Source organism: Lissotriton helveticus, chromosome 3_2 (assembly GCF_964261635.1).
Source record: "Lissotriton helveticus chromosome 3_2, aLisHel1.1, whole genome shotgun sequence".
NCBI lineage: Eukaryota > Metazoa > Chordata > Amphibia > Caudata > Salamandridae > Lissotriton > Lissotriton helveticus.
Window position 1 is genome coordinate 478,592,176 of NC_136062.1, and position 21,143 is coordinate 478,613,318.

Below are 21,143 nucleotides of genomic sequence, written 5' to 3' on the forward strand. Positions count from 1 at the left end.
TGACAGAAGCATAGAGGGAAAAAAGAATTACATTTCACGTTTTACTTAATCTTGCATTCCGTAAGAGTGTTTGCTATTTCCATTATGTTGTGTTCTGTATGGACGGAGCGCTGAAACTTTTCAGACACTCATCCCCAGTCAACTGATCTGGGTTGAATCCATCATCGTTCTTTAACTCACTTCGCTACCCCAGTTCAGACACAGCTATATGCAAATCAGTCTTGACCCTGTGCCTCATGGGAACAGTCCAGCCCGAACTGCCAAGCCATGCCTTCCCTGGACCGGAAACAAGCTTCAGGGGACCGGTTTCTGGCATTTCAGCCGTCTTCAGCCCGGCTTGCTTGAATCCAGTGGCAAAGTGAGCAAAGGACCTATGTCTGGGGATACCCTTCCAACTTAGGGCGAACAAAGCAAACACAAGGAGATGATGGACGGAGAGCTGAAACTTTTCAGACACTCACCCCTGTATTTATTCATGAAGGACACCTCTCTTGCATATTCCATACTTTGAACTGAGTGGTGTCCAGGTGTTTATAAGGAGATGTCGTTGAGGGCTCCGGAGTTGAGGCTGGAGGCTGTATGTGTTTCTCACACTGCCTGTCAGTGGACAGAAAGCTGTCCAGGATACATGAACATCCAATCCTTGGCCTCTCTGAAGAGCGCACAGAGCAACAGGCTCGTATTCCACTTGCTAATGCGATTCTGTGCGAATGTCTGCGGAGGAGGTTCACAGTTAAAATACTGACAAGGCAAAAGTTAAAGAAAGTGCAGCGCTCAGAGGTGAGGGGGTGCGTGGTGTGTTTGGGGGATGGTGAAGTGAAAGAGCCGGGAGGAAGTGTACATGAGGGGGGGGGGGGGCTGCACGTCTGATGCACGTCACACCTGCTCTCCCTTCGAGGCCCAGGCTTGGTCTCCCGTGTGTGTGTGTGTGCAGGGTGGGGGGGGCTAGGGGGGGGTAATGCACGTCTGATGCACGTCACACCTGCCTGGAGTGTCTGCTGTTCTTTGTCCCCTGCATGCAAAGCGTCCTGTATCCGGCCCAAGGCCGCGCTGCCAGTGGTTACCTTGGCAAAGCCCTCGTCTCATGCCAGCCTACAATGGGGCGCCGCCCCTGCAGCTCTTGAGAGCTTCCTGCCCGGAGCCCCCGGTCGCCCCCGCCGGCTCTTCCGTCAGGGCGAGCACTCAGATCAAAGGGTGCGTCGAGGAAGCGCCGGCGCCTCAGCAGCACTGCACCCGTGCGGACCCCTCTCTGGAGAAGCACCTCGGCAGCACCCCAGCAGCACCTCAGCAGCACTGCACCCGTGCGGCCTCCTCTCTGGAGCAGCACCTCGGCAGCACCCCAGCAGCACCTCATCAGCACCTCAGCAGCACCCCAGCAGCACCTCATCAGCACCTCAGCAGCACCCCAGCAGCACAGCACCCGGCCGGCCTCCTCTCTGGAGCAGCACCTCAGCAGCACCCCAGCAGCACCTCAGCAGCACTGCACCCGTGCGGCCTCCTCTCTGGAGCAGCACCTCGGCAGCACCCCAGCAGCACCTCATCAGCACCTCATCAGCACCTCAGCAGCACCCCAGCAGCACAGCACCCGGCCGGCCTCCTCTCTGGAGCAGCACCTCAGCAGCACCTCAGCAGCACCCCAGCAGCACTGCACCCGTCCGGCCTCCTCTCTCTGGAGCAGCACCTCAGCAGCACCTCAGCAGCACCCCAGCAGCACCTCATCAGCACCTCATCAGCACCCCAGCAGCACCCCAGCAGCACCTCAGCAGCACTCCACCCGTGCGGCTTCCTCTCTATGGAGAAGCACCTCAGCAGCACCTCAGCAGCACCCCAGCAGCACCTCAGCAGCACCTCAGCAGCACTGCACCCGGCCGGCCTCCTCTCTGGAGCAGCACCTCAGCAGCACCTCAGCAGCACTGCACCCGGCCGGCCTCCTCTCTGGAGCAGCACCTCATCAGCACCTCATCAGCACCTCATCAGCACCCCAGCAGCACCCCAGCAGCACCTCAGCAGCACCCCAGCAGCACTCCACCCGTGCGGCTTCCTCTCTATGGAGCAGCACCTCAGCAGCACCTCATCAGCACCCCAGCAGCACCTCAGCAGCACCTCAGCAGCACCCCAGCAGCACCTCAGCAGCACCCCAGCAGCACCTCAGCAGCACCCCAGCAGCACTCCACCCGTGCGGCTTCCTCTCTATGGAGCAGCACCTCAGCAGCACCTCAGCAGCACCTCAGCAGCACCCCAGCAGCACCTCAGCAGCACTGCACCCGGCCGGCCTCCTCTCTGGAGCAGCACCTCAGCAGCACCCCAGCAGCACCTCATCAGCACTCATCAGCACCCCAGCAGCACCTCGGCAGCACCCCAGCAGCACCTCATCAGCACCTCATCAGCACCTCAGCAGCACCCCAGCAGCACAGCACCCGGCCGGCCTCCTCTCTCTGGAGCAGCCCCTCAGCAGCACCTCAGCAGCACCTCAGCAGCACATCAGCAGCACCCCAGCAGCACCCCAGCAGCACCTCAGCAGCGCTGCACCCGGCCAGCCTCCTCTCTCTGGAGCAGCACCTCAGCAGCACCTCGGCAGCACCTCAGCAGCACCCCAGCAACACCTCAGCAGCACTGCACCCGGCCTGCCTCCTCTCTGGAGCAGCACCTCAGCAACACTGCACCCGGCCGGCCTCCTCTCTCTGGAGCAGCACCTCAGCAGCAATGCACCCGAGCGGCCTCCTCTCTCTGGAGCAGAGCCTCAGCAGCACCTCAGCAACACCTCAGCAGCACCCCAGCAGCACCTCAGCAGCACCGCACCCGGCCGGCCTCCTCTCTGGAGCAGCACCTCAGCAGCACTGCACCCGACCGGCCTCCTCTCTCTGGAGCAGAGCCTCAGCAGCACCTCAGCAACACCTCAGCAGCACCCCAGGAGCACCTCAGCAGCACCTCAGCAGCGCTGCACCCGGCCGGCCTCCTCTCTCTGGAGCAGCGCCTCAGCAGCACCTCGGCAGCACCTCAGCAGCACTGCATCCCAGCGGCCTCCTCTCTGGAGCAGCACCTCAGCAGCACCTCAGCAGCACCCCAGCAGCACCCCAGCAGCACCGCACCCGTCCGGCCTCCTCTCTCTGGAGCAGCACCTCAGCAGCACCTCAGCAGTACTGCACCCCAGCAGCCTCCTCTCTCTGGAGCAACACCTCAGCAGCACCTCAGCAGCACTGCAGCAGCACTGCACCCGGCCGTCCTCCTCTCTCTGGAGCAGAGCCTCAGCGTTCTTTGTAGAGCTTGAGTCAGACTGGAGGGTGTCGAGGCGCTGTACAAAGATCTTTTAAAAGATGCGCTGTACAGAGATCTTATAAAAGAGGCCCAATATACAGTTCGTATAAAAGTGGCGCTGCATGAAGATCTTATAATAGAGGCGCTGTACACGGATCTCATAATAGAGACACTATACAGATAACATATAATAGATGCGCTGTACACAGATCCTGTAATAGATGCGCTGTACACAGATCTTATAACAAAAGGCGCTATACAGTTCTTATAAAAGAGGCGCTGCACAAAGATCTTATAATAGAGGCGCTGTACACTGATCTTATAATGGAGGCGCTGTACACGGATCTTATAATGGAGGCGCTGTACACGGATCTTATAATAGAGGCGCTGTACAAGGAATATATAATTGAGGCACTGTACAAAGATCTTTTAAAAGATGCGCTGTACACAGATCTTATAATAGAGGCGCTGTACACGGATCTTATATAAGAGGCCCAGTATACAGTTCTTATAAAAGAGGCGCTGTATAAAGATCTTATAATAGAGGCGCTCAGAGCACAAGTCCTAAAAAAAAGAAGTGGGAGGGCTAACCTAGTTAGGCAGTATGCAAATGACATCACAGCGCATGACATCACGACGCTTGACATCACAGCACATGATATCACGGCGCATCACAGGAATTGACATCATAGGAAGTGGTATCACAAGCCACGACTTTAATATGTGCGTGTGATGTAAAGCGCTCGGACACCCTACTTTGGGATGAGTAGCGCTATACAAGAAAAAATAGTGGTACTTAAATTATTTTAACACCTCCTCAGGGGTAGTAAGCGCTATATAAATTACATTTATTTTGTGTAAATACTGGGAGAGACCTACACATCTGACATTCTGTCAGTGCATATATCTAGTAAACAGAGCCTGAACAAGGTGAAAAGCTGCCTCTCCTAAGTATGTGTGAAGTGCTAACCTTTGTTTCCCCTCTGATGCATTTGCACCAGGTGTGATGCTCCTGACTGCTCCCAGCCAGGAGACTCGAACAAAAGGAGGCCTGATGACCCCTCAGATCCGGCCTTTGTTATGGGCCCAGCAGGAGTCAGAAATAAGGAAGCCCAGACGTGGGTCCCGTGCTCTCCATGCCACTTGAAACCCCAAAACCAGTCCTAGGATGCTTGTTTCCAGTCCAGGGAGGACCTGGCGTGGCAGTTTGGGCTGGACTGTTCCCATTGGGCACAGGGTCAAGACTGATTTGCATATGGCTGGGTTCAAACTGGAATGGCATGGTGAGCAAAAAAACGATGGCTTTAGGCCCAATTGTCTGTACTGGAGTGAGTGTATGACTTTGTTCCGTATTCTGTCCACCAATTGTTCTTTTTGCATTTGTCACCCCGAGTAGGACGGGTATGCCCAGACGTGGGTCCCGTGCTCTTCATGCCACTGGAATCAAGCTATCCTGGCTGATGAGGGGTGAAAGCCCGAAACCGGTCCTAGGATGCTTGTTTCCAGTCTAGGGAGGACCTGGCTTAGCAGTTCGGGCTGGACTGTTCCTATAGGGCGCAGGGTCAAGACTGATTTGCATATGGCTGGGGCCAAACTGGAATGGCATGTTGAGCAAAAAAACGATGGGTTTAGGCCCAGATCTCTGTACTGGGGTGAATGTATGACATTGTTCTGCATTCTGTCCATCAATTGTTCTTTTTGCATTTGCAAATTAAATAAAATGTGTCATCATTTGTGTAATTGTTTGGTGAATGCATTTTTTGTGTATTGTTTTGTGGTGCAAATCATCAGCAATGTTTAGGCTGGGGTCCCCGGCTTCGGGTAATGACTCAGTGGGTGGTCCCTGGATTCTAATGTTTCAGTGGGGGTCCCTGGGTTCCAGTAATGTTTAAGGGGGATCTCCAGAAATAAAAAGGTTGAGTGCCACTCCTGCTCCCCTTGTCAGCCTTGTCATGCAGTGATACCTGCCCACATGTTGAGGATAGGTGAGAGCCCAGATGTAGGAGACCATAGAGCAGCGTCGGATTGGTAACACGGGCACTCGGGCAATGTCCGTGGGGCTGGTATCTGGATTCGAGCTGTGGGCTGCTTTTTCAGCAGCATGCGAGCCGATTTTGGCGGTTTCTGCGTTGCGCCAGCGGCCCAGTGGGAGCCTGAGTGGCCATTCTGGAGGTAGATGGGCGTCTATTACCTCCCCTTTATCAACGGGTAGAGGTGTCACTCCCTTTCTCTCGCTGGTCCGGCCAATTAATATATGCATATTGAGCGGGGGTAGGGTGCCTGAGCAAAAGTGGTCTTACTTGTTTTCACGTGTGTTTCACCAGTGTAAACTAATCCGTGCATTTTTTTTAAACCCCTCTCCCACTTTCATAAAGTTTTGCAGAAACAGTGTGGAAAAGCAATATGCAAATGTTGGCCACTTTTTTTTTTTTTGCGTGCCGAGCCGATTTTGAATCCCAATCCAACCCTGCCATAGAGCTGCCATTAGGGTAACTCAGTCACTCTTCCAACAAAGTATGCATGTCATTCAAAGCCACCGCACCCCCAGGCTCCTCCTTACAGAGAGTAAAGGCCTCGGTGGGCACCTCAGCTGGTGAAGGTGTCTTGGCTGGGCACACGCCTGCCTGGCACCAGCTCTACTGGCAAGTTGACAGTTTTGAGACACAGTTGTTCCGAGTCCTGCCACTAGGTGGTGCATCTTTCATAGCTTGAGAATAGGATGAGAGTTAAGAGTTTGAGGGGTCGAGGGCTAGAGGTGGTCGCTGCAAGACAGGCTGGCCAGGGTCTGTCCTGGCACAGTTCAGTAACCTTGGCACTCATCCTGGTGTGCAGAGACGTCCTCTGAGCCCAGAGAGGCTCACATGGGCGTGTCCCAGGGCAGGGATAGGGGCCCGCCCCTATTAGAAAGCAGCTCAGTTAACAGGTGATGCTGTGGGTAAAGCTGGCATTTAGTTTTGCTTAATGCTTTGATAATGCTCTGCTCATGAGCGCTGCTACTTACGTTCTTCTGTGTCGGGGCAGGATTGTAGCCCCCCCCTTCTGTGTTTTTATTTTCAAACTCTGCTCATTCTCCTATAGGGCTGTGCGAAATTGTGGAATTTTTTTTCTGCAAGTGTCCTGGAGTTTAGGTTTTAAAATACCAGGCGTCCTCCTTTTCGAAAACCTTTTTAAACAGGAGAGTGACAATCCTACTGTGACAAGTGTGTCAGTTGGAAGACCCAGTCCTGGTCTGTTATACTTTCTCACGCCTTTTATAAAACGTTGTCATGGGGGGGGGGGGGGGGGGGGCTGACGTGTTCGGCCACATGAGAATAAACATTGACTAACACATTGTTTTAATCCCAAAAACTCACATTGCCATAGTACTCCCTGGCACTGAAGAGAACTACTTTGTGTGTGGAGGGGCTTCTTGTGAAAGGGCGGAGTGCCGTGACTGACAGAGAAGCTAGCCAATGGCTGAAGTGGGCTGTCCCACTGCCCCATGCTGTATGACGTAGAGGGCGGAAGAAACATGTGCATGACACAAGGGCTGACCAAGGCAGGACGAAGGCTGGCGAGAGGCCCCTGTAAATAGATACACAGGGGCAGATTTACAAGCCCCTTGCGCCACTTTTGCGTCACATTTAACATGGGAAAAGTGACGCAAAAGTGGCACAAGGGGCTTGTACATCTGCCCCATAGCATTTTAGCAAAATCAAAAGGTATTGACTAACCCGTCCTAAAAGTGTTCCTCGTCTACGTTGCCCTCGTGCACACATTTGTATGGATGATGGAGCCCCAGAGGGTCCCGGTGACACAGATCAGGGCTTGTGGTCACTTGGTATACCTAAACCCCACTGTGGTTCTGCTGAGGTGGTCTCAGCTGCCCCTCCTGCTCTTCTGTGCTCCTCTGCACCCGCGTCCTTGCTGCTGTTTCACAACAAAGAGGTACAAAAGGTATTTTCCATTAAATTGGTTTACCAATTGGCACTACATAGCTCCCTGAATCTCACCACCCAACTCAGCACTGCTTCTGGTATTTGTATTTTTTCTGTGCACTCTTTTCAGTTTCTTTTTTTGATTTTCATTCTATTTACCCTGTGCCTAGTTTTTTCCATGTTAAAATTAAATTGTTTATAAAATTACATTCTTGTCCCGCAGTCCTACAGACTATCAGATTGTGTTACTACACAGCAGACAGAGATTACAGCGTAAACCCCAGGTAGTTTAGCATCTGATGTATAATGCAGGCTGAGAAGCTATAAATAGCAGAGCGGCATAGGGTGAAAGACACACCTGGGAGTAACGGCCCTGACTCCCCCGGGCTGGTGTAAGCCACACCGGTGCACCGGGGGTGAAGCCACCGCGGCGGCCACCATCGAATATTCATGTGTCCCCAAAATAGGCCTTTTCATCCCTCCAGGAAATGCGTAATGCTGCCCTTTCACTAAGCATTGGCTAACAGCATCACTGAAATCCCAATGGAGTCCTCAGAATGTGAGATCATTCAGTAATCACTCCACAGGCACAAGCTTGGAAAGAAAAAAAATCAGTACCGATCGCATTGTGAGAGGTCACACATTTTGTTAAATAAAGTGTTGTTTCCACCAGGCCTGGGTGGTGAACTTCACTACGTTCGAGGAGTTTTCTGCACTCCACACTCAGCGGAGCTCGCGGAGTGCACAAAAAGTTTTTTCCCCGCTCGCGATCTCGAACGGTAAGTTTGAGAGTGCAAGCTGCCGCTCGGGATGAATCTCTACCCGAGTGACAGGAATACCAGCACAAATTGCAGTTCGCACTGCACTCCGCCACTCGCAGACCTTTGCGGAGTTCTTTAGTAACTTCGCGGAGTTCTGCGTAGCAAAACTCTGCGAACTACGCCCAGGCCTAGTTTCCACCTCAGATTTGTCAAGTAGTTCTATTTACCATAAGTTAATGTTGCACCAAGAGTGTGTTGCTTTGTACGCGTGGTTGGCCATTGTCTAGGCTTGGTGGCTGGAGTCTCGTCCCTCCTCGGTGATCCAGTAGATTCCTCTCTAGAATGTTCATCCTAGCTCATTGCCACAGCCTGTGGCTTCCTGTGTTCACACGTCCTCTGGTAGAAACCATTGCCACTTTCAGACTAGTCCAGCCACCCGCATCACTCGGTGGGCTTCCCGGGATCATCGAACGTAGAGCGGTTATTGGTTTAGCCACACCGGTCTAGGAAGCGACAATATCTTCAGCATACACCTTGGGAGGTACTGGAGTTAGCATTGTAATGCTTTTGATATCTGGTATTGCTTGCATTGCTCAGGCTTGTTTTATGTTTTCTTTATGAAAAGTCTGCTACTTGTTTCACTATCATAGTGAGGTGGATATTTTAGGGCACTGTGATATTTTTTTCTCGGTGTCAAGAGACGAAGAACAGTCTGTGCCCCATGGCTACTATTTGCTGGAATCAATTTACTTATTAGCACACAACTTCACATGTGTTTTCCGGTTCCACTCTCTGTTTGCTCATTAGTGTATTTTTTCAATGAGTTGTTTCTTGCATATTGACTGGTTTGTTTTCTGGTGACTTTGCTTGTTGGTTTGTACTTTGGTTTGTTTGGCTCGTTGAATGTTTTCCTTGCTGGTTTGTTTCTCTCTTTATTGTTTGGCTGGTTGGTTGATAGAGTGTTTGTTCAATAGGCTCTTGTGGGTTTGTGAGTTTGATTCCCTTGTCGCTTATCGGTTAGTTTGTTATTGATTTTGGGAAGGATAATTGTTTGATTGGTTAGTCTAACAGTGGGTTTATTTATTTGTTTGCTATTTAGTACATGTGTTTGTTTCTTCGTTTGGCTGTGGATTGTTTTGTGTTGTCTGACCGGCTGTCTTATTGAATTTTTTGTTGATTGGTATGTTGCATCCTAGTTCATTTTGTTTGTTTGTTGGTTTATCGTTTGCTGGTTGCTGTGTCTGTTAGTTCTTTAGTTAGCTTTGTTTATTAGTTTCCTTGTTGGTGTATTTGCAGATTGACTTATTATTCTAGGAAAAATATCCTCTGAATACCCTCTTATTCTGTTCAATGGCATATGATGTTCATGAATGTATTTATATATTTAATTGCAATAATGTGTTTGTTGGTAGGATATCCAAAGGGGATGATGGACGGAGCGTTGAACATTGCAAGTTCTCACCCCCAGTCAACTGATCTGGGTTTAATCCATCATCATTGTTTAGCTCACTCTGCCACCCCAGTTCAGACATGGCCATATGCAAATCAGTCTGACCCAGTGCCTCATGGGAACAGACCAGCCCAAATTGCCAAGGCATGTCTTCCCTGGACCGGAAACAAGCGTCCTGGGACCGGCCCGGATCTCTGCACTGGGGGGAATGTATGACATTATTCTGCATTCTGTCCATCAACTGTTGTTTTTTGCATTTGTCACCCCGAGTGGGATGGGTATGCTCAGACGTGAGTCCCGTGCCCTCCATGCCACTGGAATCAAGCTATCCAGGCTGATGAGGGCTTAAAGCCCGAAACCAGTCCCAGGATGCTTGTTTCCAGTCCAGGGAGGACCTGGCTTGGCAGTTCGGGCTGGACTGTTCCCATGGGGCACAGGGTCAAGACTGATTTGCGTATGGCTGGGTACAAACTGGAATGGCATGGTGAGCAAAAAGAACCATGGCTTTAGGCTAAGATCTATGTACTGGGGTGAATGTATGACATTGTTCTTCATTCTGTCCATCAACTATTGTTTTTGAATTTGTGTTGGTAGGATATAGCTTCTTCTTGTTATTAATTAATTTACTTGCTGCATTGTTGGTTGTGTGGTTTGTTTAGTTAGTTGGTTTGTTGAGTGATTTGTTAGTTGGTTTGTCTCTTTACTGACTAATGTGTTTGCGTGCTGGTGTGCTTGATGGTGGTTTGCTGCTTGCTTTTGGATATATTAGTCTGGTGGTGTGTATGTTTGTTGCTTTGCTTGATGGTCTGCTAGTTTATCTGTATATTTTAGGTATGTTCTTTGCTATGCTGTTTCGTGGAGTGGACAGTTGGTATGTTAGTTGTTTGGTTTGTCCGTTCCTTTAATTGCTTATTTGAGCTTCCAGAATGAAGGTGAATGAAAATGAATGAACATTACTAAATGTAAATGCTGCACAACATGTTTTCTACAAAAATGATGGTTTAATTGTTAGGATTTTACACTAAGGGCCGGATTACGATATCGGTCAGAAAGCCTCTGACCGACAGTCAGACCGTGTCGGAACCCATCTGCCCGACTAGATCAGAAACAAATCCAACCTACTGATTACGATTCTCGTGGTCAGAAGGGGAACTATTTGGTCATTCCAAATGGGTTCTGACCGGCAATCGGAGAACCTTAGATGGTCAGAGGCGATGCGTACAGCTCTACAGTGTTTCTGACCGACCGATTACGATGTCGGACTCTGACAGCCTTTCTGACTTGGTCTGTCTGACACGAAAAGGCTGTCGGAAACTGACTTTGGGGGCCCCTAGCAGGCCCCCTTCAAAATGAGTCCTCTGGTTTGAGGTCGAGGTGGTACCCAAGGTTCCCCCCTGTAAGACCATACACAGTGTGGCAGGCACCATGGGGTGCCAGCAACAGGGTGCAAGGTTTTCCCGCATGCAACCATTTTTCTCATAGTAGCATATGTTGTCGGTCGGAACACAGGCTCCCATTGAAGTCAAGGGGAGTCCTTCCAAACGGTGTTGGAAAGCATCATAATCAGTCGGTCGGGACCCAATCCGATAAGGAGTCAGGCGGTTTAGTTTCCGACCGACATCGTAATGAGGCCCATAATAACATTTTCCATTTCCATTTTAGAAGCCTGAATCTAGGCTCTAGAATAAAAACTAGACGTTACACCATTATATTTGACTTTTTATAAGGATATACGCGCTGTCTCACTCTAAGCACTGAACATGTGTGGAGATTCTCGGCACAGACTCCAAGGAAACTAATTGTTATTAGGGAATTGGTGCTTTGCAGTCAAATTTGATCAAATAATGTTTGAACTATGTGACTACCGGTTACATCTGTTATTCTGCACAAAGATGCCTACGGGTGAACGTGTGCTGTACATGTTATGTTTATGTTGTGTCATGGTTATTGAAGTGTAATAGCATATATCATTAGAGGATATTGATTACTGATGCATGCCAGCATGTATCATTAGAGGCTATTGGTTATTGATGTATGCCTGTATGTATCAATAAAGGCTATTGGTTATTGATGCATGTCAGAATGTATTGTTAGAAGCTATTGGTTACCTTCTGCTGACGTTGCCATGGCACACAGGGTCTTAATTTCTGAATACCTTCAAGGCCATATGAGGAGGTTGGGTGGGGGCTGCACAGATTTGGAGGGGCTCTTTTTTTTTTTTTTACCAGCACGCGGTGTTGCCACTTTGAGTTAGTCCCGCCCACAAAGCGGTGGAGAAGGGAACCAGTGAGGGAGGTTTCTGTTTCCAAGCCTTAGTGACACACGTGGGGAGTGAGGGGGGGGGTGGAAGAGATGGGTCTGTCCCAAAGTGAGGTAAGAGACTGTCCTGCACAGCATCCAGGCTGTCAAGGACTGGATGTATGTCTAGTTCACAGAGTTATATGTCCATATACAGTGAAACCTTACAATGTTTATGTTAAATTTGCAAAGTTTGAGAAAGAGTCCCAGATTCTGCTTTGTTGCTGTTTTATCTGCTGCTGGTGACACCGGGGTGAAGGGTTTGCATTGTCGTCAGCCGCGAGCTCGGCGGAGTGCAGAAAACTCCACAAACTCCACGAACGGAGCGAAGTTCACTGCCCAGCCCTAGTGTTTGCTCTTGTTTTTCCCAGTCTGTTTTTCCTTTTGAGTAGACACATTTCCACTCTGTGTTTTTTGAGTAGTAAATGTCTGTCAGTGCTTTCTCGTGGACTCTTGCTAGTAAGGTACAGAGGAGGAACAAAGCTGGGTTTTAGACTATGGGATCTACAACGGAGAACATATCTTGATGAAAGACAGGGCAGGAACATAGTAAGACCAGAACAATTTAGAGAGGGTGACTGCGACCCCCCGGGTCTGGAGGTAAGTGAGGAGAATGGGGGCGCCTAGAAGCGGCTGAGAAAGCAGAAAGAGTGCACATAGAGAGGAGGCCTGTGCACAGAGAGAGCCAGGATATGTGAGATCCCCTGGCTAGGGTGATTGACTGGCACTGGGGGTGTCACTAGGGTAGACCCTCTGTCTTATTTGAAAGATTGTGTGAGTACATGGTGGGGGCTCTTGCAGGTCACTAACATCCTGGTTTCTGCATTAACAGCCCCAGCACGCCCACTAGTGGCCCGTCCCGCCTCATGCCATGGAGAGGTTCTTTAGGAGACACTTCAAGCGGAAGGCGGTGCGGCCCAGTGCCACCGAGGCGTCCCGCTACCGCCGCACCAGTGTGGCCGCCAGCAAGGCCCGGCGGCGCTCCAGCGCGGGCCTGCCTTCCACCTCACTGGCCCAGCGGCGCCGCTCCAGTGTCCAGCTGCAGGACCTGCCCCTGTGCTTGGGTCAGGCGCCCCTCCTGCCCGGCGTGGGCTCCAGCGCCTCCAGGCCTTGTTTCGACCCCAAGATGGCGGTCCAGAAGAAGAGAGGGGCCAGGATCCGCTCCATTGGATCCCACCTGATGGGCCCCTCCATGCTGCTGGCCAGCCTGATCCATGTCCATGAGGAGGAAGGCGAGCCTGGGCTGGAGATGACCCCGGAGGTAGAGGACAGCGGCGACGTCGCGGGCAGCAGCGACTTCAGAGGTGTCCTTGACGTCAATGGCAGCGGCGACTTCAAGGATGTCCTTGACGTTGAGGGCAGTGGCGACCCCGAATGTGGTCTGGAGGTTGGCGAGAGTGGCGCGGAGTCTGGAGACCAGGCCTCGTCTGTAGAAGATGGCGGCAGCTGGAGCGAGGTGTCGCCAGCGGAGTCTGACGAGGCACTTTCTGCCACTGATGAAGATGGAGGTGACGATGACTATGGCCCTCAGCCCATGCCGCGGAGCAGTGGCGCTCAAGTGACCAGCATTGCCCTCCGGCCCTTCCTGCGCGGGCCTCGCTGCCTGCGGCGTAGCTCCTCTCACCTGCTGCCGGCGGACTGCGTCTACCCCAAGTTGGCCTATGGGCTGCATGGACATTACCGGCGCATCAGCCAGCGGAATAACCTCTGCCCTGGGCCTAGGTCAGGCAGTGGTACAAGGGGCCAGGCAGGCAGGGCCGGTCCTTGCGCCAGGAGGCGTGTGCTGGCCGCCAAATGGCAGAAATCGGAGTCCACCAGTGGGGAAGGCGCTCCCCTCTACAGAACCAGCCCCGACCTGGAGAACGCTGGGAGCACCTCACGCGCAGCCGTGGAAGGAAATGTGTAGGTTGACACCCTCATTATATACATTTTGAGTGTTGTGAGCATGCAAGAAGTCAGAAATAACCTCACTGCCAAAAAATGAGCTCTACTCCACAAAACAACCTCAGAGCTGACAAAATAACTAAATCGTCCTCAACTAACCCAAGAGGCTAAAATTAAAAATAACCGCAACTCCCAAATATAACCTAAGAGCTTAATATAATAAAGTATCCAGAACTATCCTGAGTGACTAAAAAGAACTCGGCTTTCAAAATGGCCTCTGAACCTAAGTATAGCCTCAACTCCCAAAAACACCCGGAGAGCTCACAAATAACTAAAGCACCCACAACTAACCAGAGAGACTAAAAATAGCTGTAGCACCCAAAACTAATGTCAGCTTTAGAAAATGACCGAGAGCCTAAAACTAACCTCATATAATCGCATAGTTTACAATAACTAAAGCATCCTCAACTAACCCGAGAGACTAAAGAAACATAGCCTTAGAAAAACTACCCGAGCGACTAAAAATAATCTCAATGCCCAAAAACAGTTTGAGAGCTCAAAAATAACCAAAGCACTCACAACTAACCAGAGAGACGAAAAAATAACCACAACACCCAAAGCTGAGATTACAGCTTTCAAAAAGGACTTGAGGACCTACAACTCAGCCTGGGCGGAGTTCCACTATGCGGAACTCTGCAAAGTGCAAATAAAACTCTGCTGCACTACGCGGCGCTCCACAAGCGTTAGATAAATGCTGATAGCTGTGATTTTCAGTGCCAGGTGCACCTTGCACAGAGCAGGCGGGCGCTGCTTCCTTTCTGCTGCTCAAGGAGATTTTTACTCAAGCGGCAGCTTTCTCAATGTGAACAGACGGTTTTTCAATGTGAGCGGCCACGAGCATACGCAACCTCTCGCAATGAGAAATCTAACCACACGCGTAGAGAAATCACACTGGGAGGTTTATTTTCCACGCTTGTGAACTGGATGTTGACAATCGCAAACGAGGAAAAATCTAATCAGAGGTGGATTTTCCTTGCTTGTGCTGGCCAACGTGCTGTTGACGAACGCGAGTGAGGGAAAATACTCTGCTACTCTATGCAAAGTGGAGTTTTTCTTAACTCCGCAAGCTCCACGTAACGCGAACTGTGGAAAACTCCGCAAGCCGATCAGAGTTCACCGGCCAGACTTACCTACAACTAACCCCATATAACCTTAGAGCTTAAAATACCCAAAGCACCCACAACTAACCCGATACAAAAAATAACCACAGCACCCAAAAATAAGCTCAACTTTTTAAAAGGAGCTGAGAGCCTAACAATAACCTTAATGCCCAAATATAACGTCAGAGCTTAACCCTTTAACCGCGGCGCAATTCCGCCGCGGTGCGGGTGATTTATAGCGTGGGCTTGGTTCGGACGGCCCCCGGCCGTCCTCCGCACACGCCCACCGTGACGTCGGCCGGCCGGCGGCCGGCCGACGCACGCAAGGGGTTAAAATAACTAAACACCCACAACTAACCCGAGATACTGAAAACAACGGAGCTTTCAAAAATAATCTGAGAACCTAAAAAAATAAACTCACCTCCTATAAATAGCCCCAAGGCTTACAAATAACTAAATCACCCACACTAACCTGAAACACTAAAAAAATTGCTACATCCAAGAATAACCCTAAAGAGGCTAAATAACCAGAACACTCAAAAATATCCTTTAGGGATACAAATACCTTCAGCACTAAAAAATAATCAGAAAGACAAAAAAATCCTCAGCGGTCAGCAGTAACCCATGCATTCTAAAATATCCTCTGGAACTGAAAGTAACTTCCACACTTAAGGCTATAATTTCTGACTAAGAAATAGTCCCAACACTCAAAAATAACCTGAGAGCTTTGTACTCCAAAATAATATAAGTCTTCAAAAATATCATTTGGAACTAAAGATAGCCCCAGCACTCCAAAAGAATCCGAGAGCCTAAATCTCTGATCTAATCTCAGCACTCAAAAATTTAATTTCGAACTAAAAGTAACCGCACTCAAAATAATCCAAGCATCCAAAAAATGTTCTTTGGGACTAAAAATAACCCCAGCCCTCGAAATCACCTGAGAACCTAAATCTCCAGAATCACCCAAACCCTCGAAATATCCTTCATGACTGACAAATAACCTCAGCACTCAAAATTCAGCCAAGCACCCAGAAATGCTCTTTGAGGCTAAAAATAACCCCAACACTCGTTGGGACTAAAATCAATGTTAGCACTCAAAAATGCCCTGAGAGCCTGAAACCCCAAAAGAACTAGAACTCTCGAAATATCCTTCAGAATTAAAAAATAACCTCAGAACTCAAAAATACTCCAAACACTCAAACTGCCCTTTGGGTTTGGAAATAACTTTGGCAACCCAAAGTAGCCCGAAATTCAAAAAATATCCTTGTCACTCAAAAATAAATAAAAGTATTCAAAACTTCCTCAGCACTGAAAGATCTCCTGATCATTCAAACACAAACTCAATCTCTAAATACTCTGCGCACTCAAACTATCCTCAAAGCAGAAAAATAACCTTAGCACCCAACACTGAACCTAAGAATAACTCACACCTCAAATATAAGGTCAGAGTATACACTCTGCAAAGCATCACATTTGCATTCCACTGTAAACATGGAATTCAGCAGAGTGGGTTGCTAAACTGCACCCACAAATGCTTTGGTAAAGCAACTTTGCATGCTAAAAAGCATGTAACCAATCCACAAAAGTGAACTTTGAAAATCAGAAATATGAGGCTATGAGAGAGGTGATGATTTTGGGTCCCCCTAACGTAGGGAGAGAACCAAGCAGTTGCCTTGAACACAAAGAGCACATCCTGATGAACGATTCGGTGGTGGTCCCATCCTCCTAGGACCACCCCAAGCATAGTTATGGGCAAAAATACAATCCCAACCAAAGGCCCTGCAAAGCATTATGGGACAGGATTAGCAGTGGGCAGTGAATATTATAGTATCCAATATTAAAATAATTCTAAGCTCTGGACGAGCTGCAGCTTCCACTAGTTGTTTAAATACTCTGCACACTCAAAACCATCCTCAAAGCAGAAAAATAACCTTCGCACCCAACATGAACACCAGAACCTAAGGGGTAACTGAAACCCTAAATATAAGATCAGAGAATACAATCTGCAAAGCATCGAACAACGTTGTCAGAGCCCAAAGTACTTCCAGCACTCAAAAAGTGCAAAAAGCCTCAAAATAATCTGAGCTCCCAAATCTCAACTCAGCACAGGAAAATCCTGTGAGCCTGAAAATGTCCCCGAAGCCTAAACATTACCTCGACAACCCAAAAATGTCCCAGTTCCTCAAAATCACCTCAACGCCCAGGAGTAAGAGGAGAACCTAAAAATAAGCAGAACTCTCAAAAGAATCTCAGAACATAAAAGTAACCTTGTTTTACAAAAGTAATCTTGGGACTCTGAAAATTATCCCAGACCTTAAAATATTTTCAGATCCTAAAAATATCCTTAGTGACTAAAAATAATAACAGCGCCACAGAATAAACTCCCATCATTAAAATAAACTAAGTCCCTAAAAATAACACCAGAATCCATAAATATCTCCCAAACTGCCTAAAAATAAACCCATGACTTAAAGCAGCCTCATGTCTTAAAATCTGCACTCAAAGACAACCCCAGGGTCTGAAAATAAACGTAGCACCTGAAAAACAACAGAAAACTATAAACACAACCTTGCTCCTGGATTCAGAGTAAGCCTGAGAGCTCAAAACTGACCCCATAACCTCAACTTTATCCCAACAATTCAAGATACCTTGAGGGACAGCCACCCTCTGAGGGAGCATCCCTCGAACCTGCTCCCCCTCCCTGCGGCCCGCAGGCGGGCTCAGTTTCCTAATTCCAAAATTGTACCCAACTCCCGCCAATCAGGGCTCTGCGCCTCCCACACCCATGCACGCGCCACATACAGCGCACATGTATGACCTCTCACACAGCCACGAATCTCAGGGTAGTGCTTGAAGACAATCTCCTGTTGAGGCAGTGTCCCGGGGGTGTGGGTGGATGGATGGATGGGTGGGTGGGTGGGTCGATGGGTGGATGGATGGATGGGTGGGTGGGTGGGTGGGTCGATGGGTGGGTGGATGGATGGATGGGTGGGGTGGTGGGTGGTGGGTGGATGGAGGGTGGGTGGTAGGTGGATGGATGGGTGGATTGAAGGGTGGGTGGATGGATGGGTGGATGGGTGGGTGCATGGATGGGTGGGTGGATGGGTGGATGGGTGGATGGATGGGTGGATGGGTGGGTGGGTGGGTGGGTGGATGGGTGGATGGATGGGTGGGTGGGTGGATGGATGGGTGGATGGGTGGATGGAAGGGTGGGTGGATGGATGGGTGGATGGATGGATGGATGGAAGGGTGGGTGGTGGATGGGTGGATGGATGGGTGGATGGAAGGGTGGGTGGTGGGTGCGTGGGTGGGTGGTGGGTGGATGGGTGGTGGGTGGATGGGTGGTGGGTGGATGGAACTGGAAGGGTGGGTGGTGCGTGGATGGATAAGTGGATGGAAGGTTGGGTGGATGGGGGCGGGCTGTGCATCTAATACATGTCATATACATCCGAGCACACAGGACCTGGTGTGCTTTAAAACATAATCCCATCCACAGTTTCAATTAAACCTGACCCGACTTGTAGGGGCAGCTGCAACGTCACCGGTGGGCGGTGTGAATCACGTGACCCTCAGAAAGTGTCCCGGGGGGGGGGGGGTGCTGCGGGAGGATCAGCCTCTCAGTACCTGTCTCTGCAGGTCACTCCATGGGGGGGGGGGGGGGGGGGGATCAGCCTCTCAGTACCTGTCTCTGCAGGTCACTCCATGGGGGGGGGGGGGGTCAGCCTCTCAGTACCTGTCTCTGCAGGTCACTCCATGGGGGGGGGGTCAGCCTCTCAGTACCTGTCTCTGCAGGTCACTCATGGGGGGGGGGGATCAGCCTCTCAGTACCTGTCTCTGCAGGTCACTCCATGGGGGGGGGGGGGTCAGCCTCTCAGTACCTGTCTCTGCAGGTCACTCCATGGGGGGGGGGGGGGGATCAGCCTCTCAGTACCTGTCTCTGCAGGTCACTCCATGGGGGGGGGGGGGGGGATCAGCCTCTCAGTAGCTGTCTCTGCAGGTCACTCATGGGGGGGGGGGGGGATCAGCCTCTCAGTACCTGTCTCTGCAGGTCACTCCATGGGGCGGGGGGGGGGGGGTCAGCCTCTCAGTACCTGTCTCTGCAGGTCACTCCATGGGGGGGGGGGGTCAGCCTCTCAGTACCTGTCTCTGCAGGTCACTCCATGGGGGGGGGGGTCAGCCTCTCAGTACCTGTCTCTGCAGGTCACTCCATGGGGGGGGGGGGGGGTCAGCCTCTCAGTACCTGTCTCTGCAGGTCACTCCATGGGGGGGGGGGGTCAGCCTCTCAGTACCTGTCTCTGCAGGTCACTCCATGGGGGGGGGGTCAGCCTCTCAGTACCTGTCTCTGCAGGTCACTCCATGGGGGGGGGGGGGATCAGCCTCTCAGTACCTGTCTCTGCAGGTCACTCCATGGGGGGGGGGTCAGCCTCTCAGTACCTGTCTCTGCAGGTCACTCCATGGGGGGGGGGGGGGGGATCAGCCTCTCAGTACCTGTCTCTGCAGGTCACTCCATGGGGGGGGGGTCAGCCTCTCAGTACCTGTCTCTGCAGGTCACTCCATGGGGGGGGGGGGGTCAGCCTCTCAGTACCTGTCTCTGCAGGTCACTCATGGGGGGGGGGGTCAGCCTCTCAGTACCTGTCTCTGCAGGTCACTCCATGGGGGGGGGGGGGGATCAGCCTCTCAGTACCTGTCTCTGCAGGTCACTCCATGGGGGGGGGGTCAGCCTCTCAGTACCTGTCTCTGCAGGTCACTCCATGGGGGGGGGGGGGATCAGCCTCTCAGTACCTGTCTCTGCAGGTCACTCCATGGGGGGGGGGGTCAGCCTCTCAGTACCTGTCTCTGCAGGTCACTCCATGGGGGGGGGGGGGGATCAGCCTCTCAGTACCTGTCTCTGCAGGTCACTCCATGGGGGGGGGGTCAGCCTCTCAGTACCTGTCTCTGCAGGTCACTCCATGGGGGGGGGGGGGGGGATCAGCCTCTCAGTACCTGTCTCTGCAGGTCACTCCATGGGGGGGGGGGGGGGTCAGCCTCTCAGTACCTGTCTCTGCAGGTCACTCCATGGGGGGGGGGGTCAGCCTCTCAGTACCTGTCTCTGCAGGTCACTCCATGGGGGGGGGGTCAGCCTCTCAGTACCTGTCTCTGCAGGTCACTCCATGGGGGGGGGGTCAGCCTCTCAGTACCTGTCTCTGCAGGTCACTCCATGGGGGGGGGGGGGGATCAGCCTCTCAGTACCTGTCTCTGCAGGTCACTCCATGGGGGGGGGGGGGGGGTCAGCCTCTCAGTACCTGTCTCTGCAGGTCACTCCATGGGGGGGGGGGGGGATCAGCCTCTCAGTACCTGTCTCTGCAGGTCACTCCATGGGGGGGGGGGATCAGCCTCTCAGTACCTGTCTCTGCAGGTCACTCCATGGGGGGGGGGGTCAGCCTCTCAGTACCTGTCTCTGCAGGTCACTCCATGGGGGGGGGGGGGGATCAGCCTCTCAGTACCTGTCTCTGCAGGTCACTCCATGGGGGGGGGGGGGGGTCAGCCTCTCAGTACCTGTCTCTGCAGGTCACTCATGGGGGGGGGGGGGGGGTCAGCCTCTCAGTACCTGTCTCTGCAGGTCACTCCATGGGGGGGGGGGGATCAGCCTCTCAGTACCTGTCTCTGCAGGTCACTCCATGGGGGGGGGGGATCAGCCTCTCAGTACCTGTCTCTGCAGGTCACTCCATGGGGCGGGGGGGGGGGGGTCAGCCTCTCAGTACCTGTCTCTGCAGGTCACTCCATGGGGGGGGGGGATCAGCCTCTCAGTACCTGTCTCTGCAGGTCACTCCATGGGGGGGGGTCAGCCTCTCAGTACCTGTCTCTGCAGGTCACTCCATGGGGGGGGGGGGGGATCAGCCTCTCAGTACCTGTCTCTGCAGGTCACTCCATGGGGGGGGGGGGGGGGATCAGCCTCTCAGTACCTGTCTCTGCAGGTCACTCATGGGGGGGGGGGGGGGTCAGCCTCTCAGTACCTGTCTCTGCAGGTCACTCCATGGGGGGGGGGTCAGCCTCTCAGTACCTGTCTCTGCAGGTCACTCCATGGGGGGGGGGGGGGTCAGCCTCTCAGTACCTGTCTCTGCAGGTCACTCCATGGGGGGGGGGGGGGGATCAGCCTCTCAGTACCTGTCTCTGCAGGTCACTCCATGGGGGGGGGGGGGGGATCAGCCTCTCAGTACCTGTCTCTGCAGGTCACTCCATGGGGGGGGGGGGGGGATCAGCCTCTCAGTACCTGTCTCTGCAGGTCACTCATGGGGGGGGGGGGGGTCAGCCTCTCAGTACCTGTCTCTGCAGGTCACTCCATGGGGGGGGGGTCAGCCTCTCAGTACCTGTCTCTGCAGGTCACTCCATGGGGGGGGGGGGGGGGATCAGCCTCTCAGTACCTGTCTCTGCAGGTCAC

The 21,143-nt window shown here is 52.0% G+C and overlaps 1 protein-coding gene across 12 annotated transcripts in view; it reads left to right on the forward strand.

Moving 5' to 3' along the window:
• The window catches only part of DGKZ (diacylglycerol kinase zeta), an 818,573-nt gene that overhangs the window by 445,377 nt on the left and 352,053 nt on the right, over positions 1 to 21,143 (forward strand). For 9 of the 12 annotated variants that reach the window (XM_078684396.1, XM_078684395.1, XM_078684399.1 and 6 more), the window contains exon 2: positions 12,514 to 13,583. The exons of the other annotated variants lie outside the window; for them this stretch is intronic. In XM_078684396.1, coding sequence (XP_078540522.1) covers positions 12,553 to 13,583 — 1,031 coding nt within the window. In that variant the 5' untranslated portion in view covers positions 12,514 to 12,552. The remainder of the gene's footprint in view (positions 1 to 12,513; positions 13,584 to 21,143) is intronic. 12 annotated transcript variants of the gene reach the window in all.